Source organism: Anabrus simplex, chromosome X, assembly GCF_040414725.1.
Source record: "Anabrus simplex isolate iqAnaSimp1 chromosome X, ASM4041472v1, whole genome shotgun sequence".
NCBI classification, from domain to species: Eukaryota; Metazoa; Arthropoda; class Insecta; order Orthoptera; family Tettigoniidae; genus Anabrus; species Anabrus simplex.
In genome coordinates, this window is record NC_090279.1 from 73,687,628 (window position 1) to 73,712,383 (window position 24,756).

The 24,756-nt window shown below is 42.0% G+C and overlaps 1 protein-coding gene across 1 annotated transcript in view; it reads right to left on the reverse strand.

The window, feature by feature from the left end:
• Nucleotides 1–2,888: 2,888 nt before the first annotated feature.
• LOC137503094 (hemolymph lipopolysaccharide-binding protein-like) overlaps nt 2,889–24,756 on the reverse strand; it is a 54,232-nt gene continuing 32,364 nt past the window's right edge. Inside the window, exons 4-6 of the mRNA XM_068230544.1 lie at nt 18,320–18,415; nt 13,169–13,393; nt 2,889–3,083 (exon numbers count right to left, since the gene is read on the reverse strand). Of these exons, the coding sequence (XP_068086645.1) occupies nt 2,938–3,083; nt 13,169–13,393; nt 18,320–18,415 (467 nt within the window). The 3' untranslated portion in view covers nt 2,889–2,937. The remainder of the gene's footprint in view (nt 3,084–13,168; nt 13,394–18,319; nt 18,416–24,756) is intronic.

Here is a 24,756-nt window from a genome sequence, read left to right on the forward strand (position 1 = left end):
AGAACTCACACAGAAAGTCAGTGCTGAAGTAGAAGACGCTGGTTTTACTTTTGTTACAATAACGACACACAACAATCCTCCATCTGTACTAAGCGTGGAAACTCAGCTTCATGGGGTGGTGGTGGTGGTGGTGGTGGTGGTGGTGGTAGAGTTGGTGGTGTTGGAGGTGGTGGTGGAGGTGGAGGTGGTTATAATTTAACCACCCTCTATGAACACTAAACAGAAGTTAAACTGATAATGTGGAAAAATAAAGGTATCAGCGAAAGAAAGACACGGGCCACGAAGGCCTTGAAAATGAAAGACACCGCAGGCCCCGATACCGAATACCTAAGGGGTCAGAAAAGAACATGTGCTGGCCAAGGAAGGCCGGGTAAGACAGATGAAAGTGAGGAGAGTTTCTCAAGTAAGTTGAAGCACTGCTAGAACTCAGCTAAGTGTGCAATGGTCGTCAAACAGCGATCCCAAATCAAGAACCTCTAGGGCTCCTTTTAGTCGTCTCTTACGAAAGGTAGGATTAAATTGGTTGTTATCAATCGCCTCCACCCACGGGGGGTGTGACCCAACCAGGCCGTTAATTCTGCCATTTGACTATTGCTATGCCAATAAAAATTGAAGAGTGACGTTTTAGTGTCAGACGTACATTGCCCCGCAGAAGCTCAAGAGGCTGTAGGAAAGCTGCAGAGTGGAAGTCTGTCAGCTTACTGATAGAGAAACATCCTAAACCCAGCAATGTTCAATGTCAAAAAGACGGTACAAAATTCCTCTAACGAGAACATTGCGAGAGTTCAGTCAGCGGAACTGTGCATCTCAGCACCGGCTTACTCAAGCCTAACCACATCAATCCAAAGAGGAAACATAATTCTCCCGCATGACCACTGTCTACCTGAAGGTCAAGGAAAGGCTTCCTCAGGTTCCTCAAGGCTCCATGGAACCAACTGCGTCAGTAAGTGGCAGGAAAACGGAACGACAAGACCAACAGTTCTAACTTCGTTTTAAGTAGAAAAGTAGAATTATTTCATGTTTGTCATCATTGAACAGCACCAGCCCTCACTTTGGGAGTCCTGCAGATTTCAGTGATGCAAGCAATTTGCTGAATTTAGGTTGTGCTACTTTTGACTTGAAGCGTGAAGTACGTAAATCTTCTTGGATCCCCTGTAGTCACACTGGAGTACTTTCCAGTTGCGTTCATTCTCTAGCTCTTCAATGTAACGCTAACTCAGATAACATCACCACAGCAAATGGATGGCGATAACAAAGACATTCCGAAGTGCCGAAACACGGCCTACCTCATGGGAAAACTGGCCGTAATTTTCCAAACGCCAAGTGACTGCGGGTCTGTTGAAAACCACGCTGGAAATTGCGACTGCGGCAGAACAAACAAGTGTTTCCTCCTCCGGCATCTCTCGCAATTAGTCAGATGACCAAACATATAGCAATTAAACACCTACGGCCTAAAGGATTCGAGATGGCAGGTATAGTATGTGTCTTCCCTGACAGCACATACTCCATCATCGCAAGTGTGGGCAGAACTCCCACGTATCGTCGGAGTACACAATTCACCTACTCATCTCCATCTCCCGTCACTTTCGGCAGGGATGTTCAGTTCTGGCCATAAAGCGCGAGGTTGTGGCACACCATCTCAGGCGCTCTACATGGAGATGGACTTGAGGAGTGCAGCAAAGCGTCTCCTGGGCCGTACAAAGTCCATAACCATTTGAGTGACTGATCAACAGCATATGGCGTAAGGGCACTGGGATTCCAATTGCCAAGCCAGGTAAAGATTATGCCTCTGAAAGCTGCCTGTAGGGATGGATAATGGAAGACTTTTGCGGGCCTTCCATGAGCGAGGTTTCTTGACGTGTGAGACGGTCTGCCGTGGATCACAAATCAGGAGGCTGCTCCTCGGCATAGCACTTAGTCACCGTGTTTTATTTTTACCTCGGAATGTCTTAGAACGGTACCTGGTGGTATTTTCACCGTAAAACAGAGGGGATTGTGGGGACTCCATGTCCCTCATCCGTTTTCCGGTTCGTGTATTACGTTCAAAATCATGGAGATCTTTACTGAGTGCCGCTCTGTTCGCAGTCGTTCCATCGCTGTACGTAGACTGTCAGCTCTACATTTGAGCTCCAGAATGATGACGGTCCCTGAGCAAAGTGTCGAACGAGTCGAGAGACAGTAGAGAAAACCACAGTTGCACACTTCTATCAACAATGGCGTGAAACCTCAATGCCCACTACATATGCCAGATGGCCTTGTATTTTATAAAAGAAGGTAACCAATTACATGTCTCATAACTTTGTTGTTTTAAGGGAAAGCTGAACATTACGTGTCTGATGACCTTACTGATTTTCAGGGAAGGTAGAACATCATGTGTCTGGTGACCATGTTGTTTTTAAAGGTTGGTAGAGCATGACATTTCTGATGACCTTGCTGATTTGCAGGGAAGGTAGAACATCATGTGTCTGGTGACGATGACCTTGTTGTTTCTAACGGAACATAAAACATGATATGTCTGATGACCTTGTTGTTTTAAAAGTAGGTAGAACATTATATATCTGCTGACCTTGTTACTTTTGAGGGAATGTAGAACATTACATGTCCGATGACCTTGTTGTTTTGAGGGAAGGTAAAACATTACATGTCTGCTGACCTTGTTGTTTTTAAAGGAAGGCAGAACATTATATGTCTGGTGACCTTGTTACTTTTGAGGGAATGTAGAACATTACATGTCCGATGACCTTGATGTTTTAAAGAAAGGTAGAATATTAGATATTTGATTACCTTGTTGTTTTTAAGGGAACGTAGAACATACACGATTGATGACCTCGCTGTTCTGTAAAGTTTCCCTGTAGTTAGTGTTGAAACAGGAGAAAGAACGTCACGACTTATTTACAAGTATATTTATTATATATCAACACTGTACATGAGATCTGTTCACAGCGGGATCTCGCAGATGAAGGACCGGCGTTCTGCACAATCGGTGTTCCACAACAGACCTGTCTCGGCAGCACGGGCGCACTTATCACCAGCACTGTTACTCGGGTGACCCGCCCTCCACCAACTGCTGGGAACAGGCTCACCTGGAAACACAGAACACAAGTGTCGTACACTCGATCCATAACACTTTATTTTTCTTCAGATTATCCCAGTTATTTCCGAGGTCACTGCAGCCACCAACTGCTGGGAACAGGCTCACCTGGAAACACAGGACATAAGTGTCGTACACTCGATCCATAACACTTTATTTTTCTTCAGATTATCCCAGTTATTTCCGAGGTCACTGGAACACCCCAGACTCATTTTGGTTTTCGCCTCAGATTTACGGCCAGATGGACTTCCTGACAACACGCGCATTTCTGGATGAAAATATCAACCCAGTATAGAGCGGGATTCGAACTTCAGCCTTCAGGACCCCCAGTGGATTTGGGAGTTAGAAGAGTATCAACGTTATACCCTGTTTGTTGTAAGAGGATACTAAAAGGTCATCCACTGGATCTCACTTGAGACCGTGGTTTGACGACCACGGTTCCTCTAGTTGAGGCTGGCATTTTCCCCACTAAATTCTTGTCAGGCTCCTCTCTCTTATCTTTCTTGTGCGACCTCTCTGGGTCAACACTTGTTCTAGTCCGACACCGACGGCCTTGGGAGTCTTTCATAATCACGACCGTCGTGGGGTCTTTCCGGTACCTTCAATTTTTAGAAGTGCCGGACCGCTTCTGATTGGTGCTCATATAGGATGGTCTCCCAGTGGTATTCCTATTAAAACAATATTCACTGATGTTCTACTTGACTGCACTGTTAAGCCACCAGTAATCTTATTCTAAAAATAATTTCTATTGATGGCCACAACTTACCACGTGAGCGGTTCGTCAAACTGGTATTACATATTGCTATCATGAAGTCAACCAGGTCCGTGTAAATGAGATCGGAATATGTTCACAGATCCACGAAATGGAGCGATATCAATTTTATCTACGCTTTTCACAGGCAGCTGAAGCACTTTGTGGAAATTTATAAAGAAGTCTTGGATGTTATCTCGTGCTCCAGTTATCAATCCGATAACTTTGATGTTACGAAGCTGGTACTTCATATCGATACGCCGTGTGCTGCCAGTCAACATCTTCCTGCACCTGTACTCTATTACGTGCATTTCCACTTTCTGTTCCACTCTTCTATATTGAATTGTATTCCCTACCATTTTGCACCGCGGTATTTCTATTCTGATTTGTTATACTTATTCTTACAATCCTATTATTTATTATAATATTAATAAATAGTTTGTCCCTTATAAGACACAGTCATCGCTTTCGGTACATTTTCAACATTTTCAAGTTTTGTAATTCTAATCCGTGTATTCTGAGGTTGCGACAAAGGTGTTTTATTTTCCCGATAAGCACGACCCCGTTGGTAGAGACCATAGAATACATCCATGGTATTCCCTGCCAATCGTAAGAGGATAACAAAGTGCGTCGCAGGGGCTGTTCATTTTGGAGCGTGAGTTAGTGACCAAGGGGAAGTGAGCTGAGTTCTGGCATTACTTCCACACACTGTTGCCAGGCTCCTCACTTTCATCTATCCTTGGTTAACTCTCGTTCATGTCCGACCACGGCGATATTATATATTCGATACCTGAGGAGACTTTCATCTCCCACTTCCCTTTCTTTAGCCGATACCTTCATCTCTCGAAGTGTCAGACCTTTTCATTCTTTTGCTCCATTAGTGGATGGCTGCCCAATTGTAGTTCCTCCTAAAATACAAATACCACCCAATAATTGAAAATAGTATTAAGTAACAAATGCCGACATAAAATATTGACCGAGCTACCTCAGAGGCGATTAAGTCTTGTCGCTATAACATACCACAGTGGTTCGAGTGATTGAGTAGACCAGAGAAGAAGTTGGAGTTCATCCTGATGCTCCTCAAACCAAGATCAAATCCACTATATCTGGAGCACTGTCATCTTGAAACCTTGTGGCAGTGTCTTGTCGTACATCTGTTCACCTAAAATGTCCACTTAGTAAGAATCGCGCCCTGCTGTCAGAATATTACAACATTATAAACGACTAGTGCTGTACGACAAGTAATTGGAAATAAGAACCACACATGCTACTGTATTTATGAAGCACAATCACTATGAAGTAATTTGAAAATTTAAATGGACTCTTAATAGTCTTAAGAATATAAGTTACACTGTCATTGTTAAACATGACCCATTGAATGGAAACAGAGCAAGTATTACAAACCATATCGTGTTTAGATGCGATCTCTTGAGAAAGCTACATACAGTACTAAACACCGGAGTGGAGGGATGAACGATACTTTCGCCTAACTTAAATGCAGTCAATCTTGTTCCGTTGCACAAACCAGGTTTATTAACTACAATGCCATCATCATTCTCTAAGTAACCAATCCTAATGCACATTATTTGACCATCTGACAAACTATTCAGATATTAACTTGCTCGTTACGTGAGCAAAAGATCGCTAGTTGTGAAATCTGACTGGCATGAAAAGAAGAACTAAATGAATCCCGTACAATATTTGAAAGCCAGGGCCGCTTCCCACTCCTACGCTTTCCCTACCCCATCGCCACCATAAGACCTGTCTGTATCGGTTTGACGTAACGCAAATTGTATATTGAATACATGCTATGAAGATAACATTGTTGCATACATCAGAATAGTGCAAACGATCCATTCGCTGAGAGATAGTATTTAACACTTAACAGGTCAATTTCTTGTAATCCCTAACTGGTGCCAATGATCCCCGTTTCCTCAGAGACATTGTTTAAGGCAACACAAGTGCCGTTGTAGCTATGCACATCATCACTTCGCTGAAAGAAACGTCTGTATAGAAGATATTACAGTCTAGAACGGTTGAAACATTCTCATATTTTTTCAATATCGCTGTGAATGAAAAAAAATAGGGATTCAATACATGAACGGTCTGGCCAAGGTATCGTTACAGTCACCGATCTCTAGCACTCGGCCTGCTGGTAGCACCTGGATGTCGTAACGTGCCCTGCTGTGTTCCACTGTGTAACAACAGAGAGAAGCAAGAGTCCTTCATGCGATGGTCTTCTAAGAAGTTCTTTCCCACATGTATTTTTTTCTTCTTTCATTAAGCATGCCCACTGACGAAACTATACCAATCCTTATCTGCCATCCGCAGTGCACATTTTGTAACAGACACAAACATATTTTAAATCAATACAAACCAGTGAAACACCCAAAAGTCAGCCTAAGTGAAGCGATGAGCATCATAACTACGGCGAACCAAATACACAAAGGCACAGTGCAAATATCACCCCCAGTGGTGTGATAAAGAGCAGTGTAGTTCACCAAGAGACAGCTGCGTCCTGACAGGTTATAGACTGTACTTGTTGGTAGCTGCAGGGAATACAGTGATCGGAAACGTGCAAATCGCAGACTAAAAGAGAAACAATAACGAAAAGACAGCACAGTGAGATTCACAACGAATTTGAGCATTTTATTTTATTATAACTGAGATGAAACAGGAAGAGATGGCTTCAGATATCACAAAACAATCGAAATTCATGCGCACCAGAAAGTAGAAACTGCTTCGGAAGACGATGATGTGAAGGTGAAGAGAACAATTACAGATATTTCGATTAGTTATCCTGAGGTCAAGTGAAGACACCTCGCTTTACGGTTAGACGTCATCTGTTCAGAAAAAAACATATCCGGGACCATATCACAGAGACTATTAGAACAGCGAAGTTGGCTTTGGTTGTCTTATTATCGACGATGTCACTACTTGCTCTGAGGTTCAGGAGATTCCGTAATCGTTACCAGGGATATGGATGATATTGCCACACAACTTTCATTCTATGTCTCTGAAGTGTTAGCATCTCATTTTGTAAATTATTGTTCACGTTCGAGTACAGAGAGACACCATTGAGTTCTTGGCGATTACGACGAAGTTAGGAACACTACGTATCTATTATACTTTCACGACGTGACTTACTTGCACTTTTAAGTTAATTTATTAATAAGAGCATACAAATGTACATAGAGAGTTGTGGGTGTTTATTCTCTGCTATAATGTAGTAGGGTTCTCTTACGATTCTTGCACCAGGAGAAGTGATATTTCTCACAGAACTGATCAAACAAACTACATGAACAATATTTGTTGGGTTCATGGTATTTCGTATTCTTGCTTATTCTGTGGTGGTATCCACGTATCGCCAGGCTTGTCAGTGCAGAACGCACGTCGTGGTTTCCTTTTGTCCATCCTCTATCAATCATGGCATCTGTAGAGTAGAAATTCTCTTCTACATTCGTCCGCTTGTCTCGTCGGAGGGTCAATAATTATTTTCTTGGCTGGTTGATGGCAGCATTAAGTGGCATCTCAAGTCCTCATTGAAGGAGGTTCATACGCAAGCCTTGAGGGCGCTTTCTTGCAATTCCGAGGGCTCATTTTAGGAAGTGGGCTTTTACTTTTTCTATTGTCTCTAGAAATTCCCAGATCAGTTCCAAGTCGTACGTGATAATTGGTACTATTTTAGCGCTGAACAGAGTCATAGCTGTGTTCTTCAGATCGCTCTTTCCCTGATGTGGATCCTGTATGACGTTCCTGATGTCTGTAGAGTTAGTCCTAAGTATATGTTCCTAGTAATATCTTGTCTTCGGTCGGTAACCTGCCCCTCTTCGGAAAACCATATGCATACTTTTTCCTAGTTTATGACGAATTTGTTGTTCTCAGCCCAAATGTTCAGTTTGTTTAAGGCTTCTTTAAGGTCATTTTCGGTCTACGAACCTAGGACCATGTCATGAGCATACATATAGAGCGACACCGTTTTCTTATTTTCAATGGACTTTTCTGCTTCAGATGTGGCAATGTTAAACAGGAGGGACTAACTGGGTCACCTTGGAGTACTCCATTTGTTTGAAGGATTTCTTTTGATGTACTTATCCCGTCGTTTATCGCTACATTGCTTTGTAATAGGAGTTTCCTATGAGTTTTACAATTTCCTTGTCTTCTGTCATGGAGTCCATACTGTTCCTGTCCAACAAGTCGAATGTGAAGACTGTACAGTATTTGCCTTTGCGGTGTCTTAAGCCGCCCAAATGTCTTCTTGTAGACATTTTATAGCCTGTGAAGGTGATCGTTTCCTTCTTAATCCGAACTGATACTCTTATATTTGATAGCCAGTGAAGTACTTTAGTCTTTCTGCTATTACACTGCAGAAGACTTTGAATATATTATTCTCTAGAGCAATCCCTCGGTATGAGATTCAGGTGTCGCCTTGTCCTTCCCTTTATATAATGTCTTTATTCAGGATTACCTCCAGTCCTCGGAGATTTTCCGCTTTGTAGACATTTGCTGAACAATAAGATCCATAATGCGACGGTCTGAAGATGTGAGTACATTATGTACATCAATAATTTGAAAAAATAAGTACAAAACACACCAAGTAGTTTTTCAACGGAGGTTTACGAACACTTGGTCTGTGTCCACTGTGAGATGCATTCGGTACTCCTCAAAATCTGGTTTCCGTTTTGTCCTAACAAGAAAGTTCTCAGCTCACACAATAGAGAACACCTCTCCCCACATCAGGAAGGCCATCCTGCTGTGTGTCTCAGGAGGATGTGATGACCAGACAAGTGCTGTTTTATCACCAACGGAACTGATCATCGTCTATGAGTGCAAACGGTAAGAACAAGGCCACACATTCTACCAATCAGAAATGAGAAAGTCTCCGACAAAACGCGGGACTGCGTTTCTGCTTTTGAGACCGAGATAAATCAATATCTTGCAGGAATACAAAGTTCTGGCTCTGATGTAAATGAGACCTGGTAATCTGGCAATCTAGAAGTTGTAGCTTGCTGCCTGTGAGAACTGTTAAAGTCTATGAGGGCTCCTCAAAGATTTTCACGTGTCAAAGTAAAGACATTCCTGCTCTGGCTCTGCTCAGTAATATCAATCACGGTGATAACGGTCATACGCGTATCCTTCTAGGTAATTCACGGCGATATATATCCTGAAACAGAGACAGCATTTACGTACGGTCGTCATCATTCAAAACACTTCGTTATATATACAAATATTGTGTTCGAGACCATCTGAACGAGTAGCGAAAAGCACATTTTAGTCGTGCAAATTGAAATATGGATATTGTCAACATGTTTCTGGGCCCTGCCTCACGAATTACTTCAAGTGATTCGCAGAAAATAAGGAAATGTTTAGTAAGAAATCGGTAAAACACGACGTCAGCTATAAATAGAGATCGGAGTAGCTGACAGCTGCTGATGATTGGTAGTGTGTGTGAAAAGAAAGGTTATAAAGAGAATAATGAAATATTACGACAGGCAGTACTTTTAAACAGGAAGCGACACATTCTTATTCACTCGGGCTGATTGTCTACGAGCTTTACCTGTAATACTTATCATCGCACATGTGGGTCCTCTTCTCGCCATGAGTGTGTTGGTGATCAAGAAACACCCTGTACCTGCTAGTTGGTAGTGACACTTCTCACAACGAGAACTCCATGACGAGGATTTCTTATTAATTAGGATGTGCATCATTAAATGCAAGTCACTTCCCCTACGCGATGCAGGAGCATTCGCACCCGTTTCCCACGTGATCGACCTTCTCATGGTGAGAAACTTTTCGAAGGCGTTTTCGACGGCTGCTTCGTTGTTGAACCTGTTTCGTGTCCAACCATGAGCCCAGGGTACTGTTGTCGTGTGAGTGACTGCAGTCACGTCCGAGTACTTGAACTATGGGCAACGACTGAGGGGACGAGTAAGTTGTACTGAGAGTCGGGAGTAGTATTGGGCACCTCGGACATATTCTGAGTGATGGTCCTCCTTGAGTCGGGAGTAGTATTGAGCACCTCGGACATATTCTGAGTCATGGCCCTCCTTGAGTCGGGAGTAGTATTGGGCACCTCGAACATATTCTGAGTCATGGTCCTCCTTGAGTCGGGAGTAGTATTGGGCACCTCGAACATATTCTGTCTCATGGTCCTCCTTGAGTGGGGAGTAGTATTGGGCACCTCGGACATATTCTGAGTCATGGTCCTCCTTGAGTGGGGAGTAGTATTGGGCACCTCGGACATTTTCTGAGTCATGGTCCTTCTTGAGTCGGGAGTAGTATTGGGCACCTCGAACATATTCTGAGTCATGGTCCTCCTTGAGTGGGGAGTAGTATTGGGCACCTCGGACATTTTCTGAATCATGGTCCTCCTTGAGTCGGGAGTAGTATTGGGCACCTCGGACATATTCTGAGTGATGGCCCTCCTTGAGTCAGGAGTAGTATTGGGCACCTCGGACATATTCTGAGTCATGGTCCTCCTTGAGTCGGGAGTAGTATTGGGCACCTCGGATATATTCTGAGTCATGGCCCTCCTTGAGTCATGAGTAGTATTGGGCACCTCGGACATATTCTGAGTGATAGCCCTCCTTGAGTCGGGAGTAGTATTGGGCACCTCTGACATATTCTGAGTCATGGCCCTCCTTGAGTCTGGAGTAGTATTGGGCACTTCGGACATATTCTGAGTCATGGCCCTCCTTGAGTCAGGAGTAGTATTGGGCACCTCGGACATATTCTGAGTCATGGCCCTCCTTGTGCTCAAGAGGCGAGGACTATACAATCAACCGTAGGTCGCTAACCTGTCAGAGGAGAGACTCCCACTTGGAGTATGTGTAAGTAGATGAGCGGCCTGCTTCACATAATTTACCGAGCTGAGTATATTTTAAGCAAGCCTCCGGGAGTAAAGGATTTCCAATTAGTTTTGACAGTGCAGGATTCTTTGGAAGCAAAGAGGTGACAGAAAAGTTATTCGATATTAATCTATCGACCCACCGTAATGGGGAAAAATAACAAGTGAAGTAGAAATGGGCGAGTTAGGAAGAGTTAGGAAATAATGATATTTCGGTAAGCGGATATTATGAGGAAGGGATAGGAGAAAATCAAATGCTTTTAACAAGTGTTGAAAAGGGATGGGCGGTGTGTGGGGTACGGAGGGAAAAAGGGAAAAAAATAATGTTCTGAGTTAATCTGGTGAACTCATAGCACGGTACAGGTGGAAGGAATAGAAGAGGAAATATTCATCTTGACGTCGCGAACAACCAAGCTCACAGAGTAATAAGATGAGCCTGGAAAGTTAGTAAAGGTCCTTCTGATTTGACGAAAGCAGTAATTGCACCTATTTGTAAGCAAGAGGACTGTTTGAACCATCAAGGTACTTCAACGACACTGATGATGGTGATTCCTTCGTGCACCGGGCAAGGTATTCACTAGTATTTTTGGAGGGAGAAACCAATAAATGTCTTATACTGTGTTGGATGAGACCAGTGTGGTTTCAGACCTCAGAGGGGTTTTCATGGTCAGGTCTTCAGTATTCGTCAGATAAGTAAAAAGTGCTATGATATGAATAGCAAGTATTGTTTATGTTTCGTAGATCTAGAGAAGGCATATGACAGAGTACTTCAGGGAAGGATGTCAGCCACACTGGGAGAATATAGGATTAAGCCTAGATTATTGGGAGCAATAACACTCACTTATGTTGACATTGAAAGTTGATGGTAGAACGAGTTCTTGATTCAAGGTACTTACAGGGGTGGGATATGGCTGAAATCTTCAATGTTGTTGTTCATAGTTTACAAGGATCATCTACTGGAAGGTATAAAGCTCCAGGGATGCTGAAATGTCGTAAGCATTTTGGTGTTAATTGCAGACAGAGCTGAAAGCCTGCCGTCTAATTTGTTGGAAAATAAAATAGGAGCAGTGAGTCCGACATTAATATTGGCATTACCAAGAATAAAGGGGCTCCCTGGCCGAGGCGTAAAGGTGTACTCGGTTCACCCGTAAGGACTTGGGTTCGAATTCCCGTCAGAAAGTCTTAAATTTTAGGAAATTAGATTTCCACTTCCGGAGGTGCATATGGCCCTGAGGTTCACTCATCCTAGACCAAAAATGAGTACCAGGTTAATTCTTGGGGGCAAAGGCGGCCGGGCGTAGTGCTAACAACTCTACCCCATCAAGTGCCGAGGTTACGAATAGTGGAAGCCTTTACCTTCCACCACTCCCAGGGCCTTCGTGGCCTGTACGGAGAAGTCTTTGCTTTTTTTTTATTACCAAGAATAAAGTCATGTCAGTGGGGAAGAAAGTTCCGAGAACTGAATGTGAGGTCGGAGATACAAAACTGGAACTTCTGCCAGGAAGCAAAGTGCAGCAAAATTAATGCAGTGAGCTCTGGGATGGAACGGTCTGTTTTCAGGAAAACTTCGCTGTGTGGGAGTGCAAGCTGGGAGGACTCTGGATATCTCGTCCATACGTTAGTTTTGATATACATTGAAATAACGAGTATGAAGTCTAGAAACACCGGGTGGGAACAATGACAGGAAGGTACCCAGAATGAGAAGATAAATGCTAAGTGATGCATAAGCTCCATTGATGAAGCGGTACTCCGGTGTTGGGGTCGCGTTAGGTGATTGGAGGGTGATGGGTTACCTGCGAGAATAATGGAGTCGGTCATCGAGGGTAAGAGCAGTAGAGGAGATCAGGACTCAGTTTCTAATTATTTAAAGACGAGAGGTGTGGAACCAAACGAGGGTACAGCAGTCTATAATGATGAAGTCCCTACCACGACCCCAGTGTGTCCTACTCTCTAGTTGACGTCCGTGATAAACCTGCACGCCTTGATGCAGCACATAGCCTACTCCTGTCAAAGAACACCGAGATATCTGCTCAAGGATTAACGTCGCCCTCCTGCAGATGAATGTCCTCATACCCTCACTTTACGACTCTTTCCCTTCATTTAGACATAAGTAATATTATTCACTTTATGTTCCAGTAACTACATTCGTATGGTTTGGGAAACGCCAACGTGCCGGAATTTTATCCATCAGGGTTTATTTTATGTCCCAGTAAATCTACGGACATGAGACTGACATACCACCGAACTGAGCGAGGATCGAACCTGCCAAGTTGGGCTCAGAACGCCAGCGACCTACCGCTTGGGCTACTGAGGGCAAGATTTATTCATTCCTCCCCTGATTATAGGCAATACGGTGTGGTCGTCAGCCAGTGACATCGCTAACTACAGCTAAATGTCGGCTTCTGTTGTTTAATATGACAAATGTCTTCCGTCCGACATTCGGTAATTCATGAGGAGAAGAGAGCTAGAGAGAACTCACCTTTCACAGACACCCAACGATCTTCACCTTCGGGCTTGTAAACTCCCATCCAGGGGTTCCAGATCACACTCTCGAACATTGTAGGGAACACCTCGTTTCTCTCCCGTTCACTTTCCAGTACCATGAGACCGCCTCCGTCTGTCTTGCACTGCTCCCTGGCGTCACTCCAACTCTTTCCTTCACGGTACGTCTTATAACAGTTGAAACCTCCAAACAGTCGGTAACCTGTGGGCAGATAGAACATCACACGTTTATATTTTAGACCATCCTACGAGTGAAAATGACGATCCTTCATTATTTGTCGTACTCTTTGTTGCATGACATGATCAGGAGACACCGTAGCGTAGAGAATAGGAGATAATGAGATGAAGTGAAGGACGTGAGGTACGATAGCGGAAAAGGAGAGGGTGAAACGCGGTGCCGACATGCAGCCTACTTCGCTCATAAAGCAGCAAGTGATTTGCTCATGGCTCAACTTCGCCCTCACTCTAAATGAGCTATGTTGTGAGGTTTGTAATTAATCCAAGCTTTTGTACGGAATCTACCAGCACCTCTCCCACCCGGCTGGCCAACATTGTGATGGTAAAAATTGTTTCGACCAACGGGACGCCGTAAGCATCTTGCCCAGCAGGCGGACCAGTGCTTCTATCTACGTGATAAACTGATTTGTGCAGCTCATTTCAGGAGCTCGACCGTTTGGAGTATTTTCGAGATGATTTAGCTGTCTTGGAAACAGCCATCTCCCTTCGTATTCCGGAGATGTGAAAAATGAATAATCAACAACATCACCGTCGTATTTCCTGTGCTTGGTCATGGATACTCAAATATGTGTGGCGCGTCTGAAAATGCCCAGTTTTCAGCTGAGTAACTTGGACTGGAAATTGGACATATTAGATTCTTTATGTTGCCGGGTATTCCTAACGATTTCCATAACGTTTTATTCTACTGGCTACCATGTGACTTGAAACCAATGATTCCTACACCCGCCTGCTCTAATTGTATGATGATATGAATTAGAATGTTTGCAATTATATCACCAGGGGTGACGTTCAGTCCAGCATACATTGCTTTGGGCTGGATCCAGCTGAACACACAGGGAACAAACATGAAACCAGACCATGATATGCCAAGTGATCTTCTTTTTTCTGAGGTAAATGCTTCCTAATAAGAGAACGTTCACTTGTAACGATTCATAGCTAAACATACTTCCTTCTGTAACCTTTAGCTCGAGTAATATCAACGTCCATGCTCCTTCTTCCACTCAAACATTGCACTGGCAGCAGTAGCACGATCATTTAAGGTCCTTCACTCAAATGACCTTCGGTAGGCAAAGTGGCGGTAAGTCGTGATGATTAATCGGTGCCGAAAACCACTGGGTGATTTGGTTTAAAAAGAAGGGAATCCAAGGCAATGCATTCCATTCTTAACTTTCAGTTGATATTTCTTTAACATTGTATAGAATATAATTATTTCCTATTCTTGCTGATTTATGTTCAGATTCGGGATTTTTATAGAGACATCTGTCCGCGTTGATTGTCCCTTCTCTGGAGAAATGTCATCGATCTCTGTAACTTACTTTACTTTTATCAAGAAGTAATACTGAAGATTGATACCACACATAAAAACAAATTATGAGTCGCATTTGTGTCCTTTCCTCGGACAGCCTTCTCCGACTGCTCTAAATGGCTACCTGAAGATGATCGGTTATGTGTACGAAACATGCGGCAGTGTCTTCAAGCGCAGTAAGACATAACGCAAGACGCACTATGTATTAATGACTTCCTCTTGAATTTAGTTGCATTTCCCCTGTTTTGTTGCCATCTCCATTTGCTTACTATTAATAACTCTGGAGCCACCTGCAAAGTTTCTACTATGTACGGTATTTCCAATAGTTGCGAGCAATAGAACCACTAAAATTTGGTCCACATTGGATTTCTTAAAAGTGAACGACAAATACTAACTTCATCATTTGTACTACTTTTCGTTAAATTACACGAGACATTATTTTGCACTATTTTAAAAGTTACATCTCAGCGGTTGGCAACACTGCATTTATGAGTATTTCTACCTCATTACGCCTTGATTAGTCACAAAATGCAGTTGTTTTGTGTTGGCCTGCGAGGCCCATGTTATACATTAGTGTAGAATAAACGAGCACTTACACAAAACAGGAGCACATATGACAGTCAGTAAAACTGAGAACATCAGCACTGATCAACGGCATCCACACTTTGGAAGAACCGCCGTTCTCAGGACGAATTATGAGAATACTGTGAAAGAAATCAAAGGCCAAGTCATATTCTCTTAGAACGTCCTGAACCCGCACATATTGTGCCACTCATCGGAAAGGCATCTGCAGTTGTACCAAGTAAAGTAATAAGAGTTACCGAGCGCAAGAGATAAATGGAGAACTTCTACCTCAAGGTCTATAAAGTGCTCCCACATGTTCTTCACGTGCCCAAGGAACCGCGAGGGAAGAATGGAATGACTGACTGAGAGATGACCTATAATTCGAATTTCAGCAAGTTTCCTATGTATATAATAAACTTCACAAGGTTCACGTGCCTCTTTATTGAATACTTCAGAAAAATGTCTTGATAATTATTCTTTTCATACGTAATATTGATCATCATTTTGTTTGTGAAATTCAAATTGGAACATTGCGGGAAATGCTTCACTGGTGTGTAACCGTTCTGTGAGAGGGTGCATGTGACTTTAGGGTCTTCACAAAGAATAACTCTCTTTAGGGGGATGTAAACAGTTATCCGCGTTAACGTTATGTTCACTGAAAAAGGAGATGTAAGAGAAGTTGTAGCAATTACAAGTTTCGTTCCATTCGTTCACATACGACTTAAGTCAGAAAATGAATTTCTGAGAAAAACACGATCAAAGTTTCAGAATCTCTGTCAACCGAACATGCATATATATCGGCTATTATTTTGAAGTTATATTACTAGTGTAATTCTTTCCTGGGGTTAGTAGGTGTTTACTTTAACTCGAAATATTGTTTATTTAGTACATATATTTAATAAGCAAAGACTCGTCTTACAGTAAGTCGTTAGTCCAAGAATATATTTCAAATCTAAGTTCCGACTTAATGAGTATTTGCTGTAACTCTTAACTGCATATTTTATCTGAAAGAACTTTAAAGCATAACAAAATACACTTCTGCAGTAGGACATTCACGAAAATTCTAAATTTACTTCCTTTTTCTGTGCATGAAATAACGAACCACCAAAATAGATTTTTAAACGTTATAGAGAAATTGGTTGGTAAATGAGATATCATACAGATTCAGTGATTCATTTCCTCCACTGTCACTTACATATTTCTCCAAGTCATTAAAGTCATCGGAAGGCATCTACAACTTTCCTCAACCACTCTTATTTTTCAGGAGTCATAAATTTGAACAGGGACAAAATGTCATTCTTTTTTACCAACTTCAGTCCAGGAGGCAATACTTTAAGTTTAAATACTCTTTACGTTCAATAAGAGTTATTTTATTTGAGAAAACGTTAGACGGCTGTGATTATAGGCCACTGTAAGTTTCACATGATAAACAGCTGAATGTCACCTGCAAGGAACATCATGGTTGGCCATGACAAAGGGCTTTGATACCACACACCACGTTCTCTAGAGTAACAACTTAAACACCATATTGGAATACTTGCCTCTAGTTCCATCTAGGATCGTCGGGGATAATCTAATTTTTGTGGATATTAAAACAGACATCGGGGATTCAGAATTCATTGTGGGTGGGCTAACAACTTACAAAGGATAATAGTGGAAGTGATTGTTAGTTGCAGACCTGAGAGATGCTATGTCCATATCTCATCGCGGAGACGTTACAGGAGGAACAAAGCAGTCATTTTACTTTTCTGATAGCGCAGCAAAAAGGGAGACATCATTAACAACGGGTTTCGTTATTTTTCAGTCACAGTGTTTTACTGTACCGTAGTTCACATTCTGTCCGGGTTAAGCTCCGTAGTGTAGCGGTTAACGCAATTACTTGCAATTCAAGTGTGCCCTTGCTTTGAGAAATGTAATGTTGGCAGGACTGCGGATATCTAGTTAAATATGGTCACCTCCATTAGGAGTGCTTCTGAAAAGAACTGCAAGGACACGAGTTCCCATCACTTACCACATTCAGCACCGTTATGTGAACTGAGCCGTAAATTCTTGGAGTATTCCATTGCAATCTGCTGTTCGAGTGCTAGTAAATAAATACGTGGAGTTAGCAGCTCCCTTACATCATCTAGAAGCTGAGGAGGGAGACGAGCCTACATCCAGAGTTCAGCACATCATGGGGGCTATTTGCTAGGTTGTGGATGTATTGCATTTAACTTGGAAACTGAAAGTAAGGAAGTATGGATCCCTGGTGGTTCCTATGGAGTAGTTTTTGATTGTTTTCCTCCCATACAACATGACACAAACTCAGATAACGTCACCCTAGGAAAGTGCTATAAACGTGTAAAGGTACTAAATGTACACACACAGATATTTGTCTCGTGCAAAACCGAGGAGCCACGGAATCACCTTGACGGATGTCGAACCCACGACCTCTCTAATAAAAGCCTACAGTTGTGATAGTGGGGCTACGATACGTCGCTCAGCTATGGAACACTCACCGGGTCTCGCCTTCACTTCGGACACTCTCGTTTCTCTTCCTACAACAAGTTTATCACATTCTCTTTACTCGTGCACTCGTTCTGCAGACTGCTGCACCAAGCAAACACCTACACAGTAACTACAAGGTGAGCACTTTATCTGTGGAACGTTTGTGTTGTGGGAAGTTCGTAGGTCGTGGAGTGTAAAGTTCTCGCCTGGTTAGAAAAAAATACTATTTACTTACATATCATGTCAATGAATGGCGAATTGAAAATCTCTACGTTTATTTTCTACTTATGTTTGATCCCTCCATAAATAGTGCGTCGAAAATGGTCGAAGAGATTTGTTTTTAAGATTTTTCTGTGATTACACTTATCTTTGTTTATTCTTCCCATCGAAGGAAATGTATTCATATGTAAGAATTAGATCATCTCTTGAGAGAATGAGTGGTTTCTGTTCAAATAGTGTGAGAGCCATTAATGAATACTCTCCAAGAGAGACATGTCCCTCTTACACCATTGACGGATGATCTCCTTAACTCACCTGAATGAGGGCATGTAATTGGCTTTGTAGTAGTAGTTGTAGGTGGCGTAGTAGTGGACGTTGTGACTGGCTCCATAATTTGAGTCGTGGAATTACCTAGAAAGAAACCGCACAAATTAATTAATTTCTGGTAAACAATAATCCTGAAAAATCTATCAGAGTCTGTTTAAATCAAATCGAGACAAAATTATTTCACGGTCACAGCAGTGTCTGCTTCAAAATACGGTTATGTATAAAAACAGGTCTGTACCAAGGTTTGGTAAAAGTATGTGCTTCTCTCATGGTGTAAAGGTTTGTTGTTATCGTGTGGAACATTACTCTTTATGACAATGCTGCTCCAGATCGGTGTATTTGGTTTGTTTTATCATTCTTGAAGGTGAAAGAAAGTTACATTTTAACTTAGATCCTTCTACAAAGAATGACAAGCTTAAAACCTATAAGGTTTGTTTTGATGACTACTGAAGGTAATTTCAGTTGATATCACTACATATTGCTGTATTTTCCAGTGGTGTGCGGTGGTTTTGAAAAGTGGGTATGCTGTCCAAAGTAGGACGTACTAATTACCGGACGTAGGAAGTATAATTTAACGTACATTAAGCTGTAACCATATAGACTTACCTATGTGTAATCTCATGAAAATTGAAGAACTTCTAACCAGAGCGTACGGTATCATGTCAAATCCTTGGCTTTTCAGGAAACAAAAAATATCTAGTGACATCACATCTATAGATTTAAAAAATCGATATAATGTTTAAAGCTGCAATTGAGATGTATATAAATAGTTTATTTATTCCCAATGACAGTGCATAATCCGTCAAAAAAAGAAGACAAACGTGTCATTGTTTCGTTTTTGTCTAAATTTTTTTTATTTTAATCAGTTTCCTACATCAAAGTGCATAGATTAGTAGAAATCACGTCATTTTCATGTATCACCAGTCACTATTCAGTTTTAAAACTCTTTGATCTCTTATGTATGTATCCGAAAACTCTCTGTCCTGTTACACTTTTCACCCTTCAGCATAGAATCCAAATTGAAATGCCTCTGACACTATTGCAACAGTATCATGCATAACTTATTACATTGTACACAAAGGCCTATAAAAATGATAGTAACTTATTTGCTACGTGTTTGTGAGAAGTTCTTCTATTGTCCACTGCATGCTCTACTACTAACAAAACTATGCATTATGTCCCTCCACAAGATTTTTGGTTGCTTTGAGTCTACTTGAAGGTGAAATCTAGTCGTCTCTCTTGTTTTGTGAATGTTGTGATGACATTATCATAAAATGTGTCTGTGCTTTTCAGTTGGTGCAGAACTTCCTTTTCTATGGACAGAACTACCAAGCCTGAAAGCCGCTCTTGACTCTGTGTTGACCTCTGATAAGTCTTAATCCTTCTGAGAGCTGAAGATGATCTTTCAACTGACAATGTTGTGCTTGGAACAGTTACTACAAGTACACCCAATTTATACACTTCAGGCAGGGCTGTATCTCTTACTGATGAGGGTATTGACCAGAATACAGCACGGTAAGTTCATTCTTCAATCGGACAAAATCAAACAAGTCTTTGTAGGACAGTTTAAGATTTTCAAAAGCGGAATGAGGAAAAGTAGCTTTGTACACTTCATACTTCAGGGGATCCAACAAGGAAGTAAACTGTAATTGGTTTAATGACCCAAATCGTTCGTATAATTGTACAATAATGTTGTGAAAAATAGAGTGGTAAAGGCATTTCCTTGATATTATTGTATCTTTTTCCCGACATTGTCGTTTAGTAGGTAGAGAGTCTTCGACACCATGATAGACCAGAGTCTCTGCCCAAATTACGTCGCACTTATTCCTGAGGTTTAGTATCCCTCTTTTGATTTCCTGAACTTTCTGGGAGCAATATAGGACGTCTGAATGTTTGGATTGAAGGATATTGAAAAGGATATCAGTGAAGGTAAAAATGTCGCTAAAAATCTGTAACAAAAAGGAAGTTTCAGTGCTGGTTAGAAATTTCATTAAACAGTGTGCCGCTACTACTGTTTCACTGTCCCAGTTTGAGCTTTCATCTAAAACATTCCGAAATAATTCAAGGAATGAAGTGCGATGTTCTTTCACTGTGTGAACAAGACGAGATAAAAAATTCCACCGTGTTGGAGCATTTCTAGTTGTCCTTTTTGCGGTAAATTCTTTCAGTCCATGAGATCGTTTAGAGGACTTGTTAAAAATAATCCTATCCGGGAGATAGTAAGTTCGAATCCCACTATCGGCAGCCCTGAAGATGGTTTTCCGTGGTTTCCCATTTTCACACCAGGCAAATGCTGGGGCTGTACCTTAATTAAGCCGCTTCCTTCCAACTCCTAGGCCTTTCCTATCCCATCGTCGCCATAACTCCTATCTCTGTCGGTGCGACGTAAAGCCCCTAGCAAAGAAAAATGATCCTAACCCCGTTAAGGTCTGAAAAAATATTCTACATTCCTTGATGCAGGAAACTGACTGTGACAAAATCACATTAAGCTTGTGACTAAAGCAATGGATAAATATGGCCTTCGGAAAGAGTTCTTGTACTTTGGTTCTTAGTCAACTTTTGTGGCCGGCCATCACAGCTGCTCCGTCGAACGTTTGTGCAACCAACCTGTAGTTTAAGTCAAACTCAGTAACGATGTTTTTCACATGTTCAAGCAAAACCACTGGCTGTTCGATCTGCGCTAACATCAATGAAAAGAATTGAGACTTTCGTGAACTTTACCACTTTCAGAATCAACGTATATCAGAGTGGTTGATAGTTGAGACAAATTCATAATGTCTGAAGTCTCGTCAAGAAGAAGGTCAACAAAAATAGCATGTTTTATTTCTGACTTCACTTTTTCCAAAACTACACCACTGACTGCCCTTATTAAGTCATTTTGTATCCTGTTTGAAGTTCCGCGAAACACGGTCGATGTTTCTAGGTGTGTACTTAACGTCGCATCGTAAGTGGCGAGTAAGTTCAATGCACCGAAATAAGCACCCCTATTCAAAGAATCTTTACCCTCAGAATGTCCTTTGAATGGTAATTCGTGAGTAGCTAGAAAACACACAACATCAATTAATCGCTTGAGCACCTCTTTGCTTATTCGAACGGTCTCATTATATTGTACAGCGCTTGCAAGCAATCGAGCATCAAGCTGAATATCAGTTCTAGATTTTCCAAACGTTCTCAGCTGTAATAGTGCAGAAATGTGTGACAGCGATTTCTCATGCTTTTGAATGGCATTGTGCGAGTTACTCAGATTATCATAACCAGTGTCAGACCAAACAATTCGATCTCTTGCAAAGAGTAAACATCGCCAGCAAAACAGTTTATTAAATTCGGAACTTCCAGCAATCCATTCTGTTTTACTGTACTGTGAAGTTTGGAAATGACGAACGTACTCTTGACTTTTATTTTTATGCGTCCCTTTAAGGTTGGGCATATCTGGAGAAGGTTTTCCAGACTGAATAATTTCTAGTTTCTCACATAAGCTCCGAAAACGAAACGGTTTGTCCAACAGTTGTTCAATCACACAAATAGTCAGCCATCGCAAATATTACGATAGTTGAAACTAATAAGAAATTACCGTATATTTCACTAAATACTTCTACGTAAATACACAATTACGCACTCACGACACAGCACTGTCCACGTTGCATGTTATTATTATGAAAATCATTAGAACGTTCGCCCCTGCAAACACGCCACATGGTCCACAACGACGCTGGTATCTACTAGTAGACAAGTTTTCTCACACCGTCACTTTTAAGGAAAGCTAATTTTCAATTCTAAAATGAACTGGATATCCGTACTTTTAAAACGTTCTTCACTGCTGTCAGTTATCACTCGCAAGAGCTGTTTCAGCAATAAGCCAAATCACAATAAATAAATAAACGTATCATAAACCCGAACAAAGTTGCTTCACACTGCTACACCATGCCATGCGATCAAGCCGGGCAGCGTTGAGTTGTCGGCTTACCAAGCTCAATTACTGGCGCGGTTACTACGCATGCGTCACCTTGAGCTCAACCGTGGGCAAGCCAAGTGGTAGGTGTGTCGCGTAACCTCGCTAATGCAGAAATTCGTTCTGCAGAATACACTTACTGCATACTGCAGTAAACCGTGCCGCACAAACTGCTATCATTTAAAAAATAGTATTGTCAACTGACACGATAAAACAAATTGTTGCATTTTACAATTGCATTACTGCTTACTTTGCTTCTCAAGTCCAACGGAAAAGTCCGGCTTAGCCTGCATACCCACAATGCACGCTACTGGTATTTTCAAAGCTGGGTTATACAGCAACGGGCATATTGTATCTTAGTTCTCTTTCACTCAGGGCATTCATTCCAGATGTCAGCTTTACCGGCAGTAACCTTGGTTTTACAGCAAGATCTGGATCGTCCCACTAAATAATGTACAACATCGAAAACTTCATATTCGGTCTAACCTGAAAGAAAATGGGAACATGAATTTCCGATTTCTGAGCTGAGGAAATGTCTGTAACTAATAGGACATGGTTCGCTGGTGGTGACGTGTATTAGAAGTCTTCCGTAGGAGAGTCACGTGTGAACCGTTCTGTTTGGAACACAGCTAACAGTGGTCTGCTCCTCCTGTCCTGCAGTAATGAGCAGAAAACCGTATGAACTGTCACTTGGTGAGGGAACTCTTACAAATAGGTACCATCCCCGCATTCACCGAGCAGTGAGATTTAAGGCTCTCCCACAACTTAGTGCTGATTATGGATACCCAGAATGCTAAAAACAAGAAACATTCTTAGATTTTCATCCTTCAAAGGAATTTATAATTTTCGATACAGCCCGGGTACCATATTAAAATCTTCCTCGTTGTTTGAAAGTCAGGGACAGCTTGAAGTGAGAGGAAATGATAAATCTTACTCAACACGTTTAATTCCGGTAGAGTGGTCTTACAGGAGACGAGAAGAAGGTCTCTGCTCATTTCAAACTTCTGGGTAGAGAAGTTCAGGGACGAAGGGATAAAAATATGCCAGGAAGATTCCTCGCTCATCTTTATCCACAAAAGGAAAAGAAATCGAAACTGTCACCAAAAGAAAAGCAAGAGCCACAACGAACAGGAAAATGAAGGACTCCCTGCGCCAAGAGACCAATGCAGGTTCACCTCTCTCTGTCAATTACCGTTAATCTACATACTAACTTTTTCGCTTCAATCACATTATTCTGTCTGTCGTTACCCACATCGCTGATTATCTGATCAAATATTTCCTCGTCTGCATTAATCTATGCATGTCAGTACATCCCGAAAATATCACTTCTTGAACACGTTTTTCAACTTTAACTTTTTGATAGATAACAAATTCTTCTTTCATCCATATAAAACAATAAACACTCCAGTTCCGGAAGAAATTTCCGCAGCATTATGTCACTTCTTAGACACGATCCAACTCTTTATATAACATCTAATAAATAAATATCAACTGCGTTTCTTACAACCTTACAACTGCCTCGTCCCTGTACACTCACGTCCTCGCCATATCTCTTATAAACAAACCCCTGACTTACACACCCGAACTACAAATCTCACTCTCAGTCTCACACATACCTACTCCTTAGTTTCATTTAAAGTACCCCTTCACTCAACATCCCTCCTACAAATGTATCCCACTAACAATAATCCTATCCCCCTTCAGCTTCATAACAAGATCCCACCCTATGTCGGTAGTTATTCCTGCTTGTCGTACGTTGTTCGTGCCAACATAGAACCTACCACATAATCCTTGCCCTCCCCTTTCGTCAACCTCTGACTTAACCTAATTCCACTACCTCGGTTCCCTTTCCTCCACGCACTTCTCCCGAGCCTAACTATAGAGCCCTCAATGACCAGAACCTCGACCACATCCACGTCATTCGATCCCCTCCCCTACTAGTCTCCCTAATCTTCTTCGATGCTCGCAGATCCTACTTCATCCTCAATTTTCTCCTTCTCGTGATCCTGTTTCACGCCCTCTACTCTACGTTTCCCTTTTCTCTGATCTCCCTACTTCCTGTAACACTTTCAATTCCCCCTCTTTCCCTCTGTGTTGTGCCAGCGGTGCCTCACGGATGCGCTAGTGAAAACTTCCCTTGACTTGATCTATTTTCCCTCAGTTTCCTTCCCCTGAAAAAGTTAGCGTACCTGTCTTTCGGAACATCCCCTCCCACCGCACCCTGCACATTGTTCCTGTTCTCTGTCAAAACCCTAAGCTTATTCCATATCGCCCTCCAGTCGCCTACTCTTCGTTTATGCTATGATCGTCCAATCTCACCTTAAGCTCCGTAGTGTAACTGTTAACGCAATTACTTGCAATTCAAGCGTGCCATTGCTTTGAGAAACATAATGTTGGCAGGACAGCAGGTATGTAGTTAAATATGCTCACCTCTACTAGGAGTGCTGCTGGAATAAACTGCACGCCCTCAAGGCAA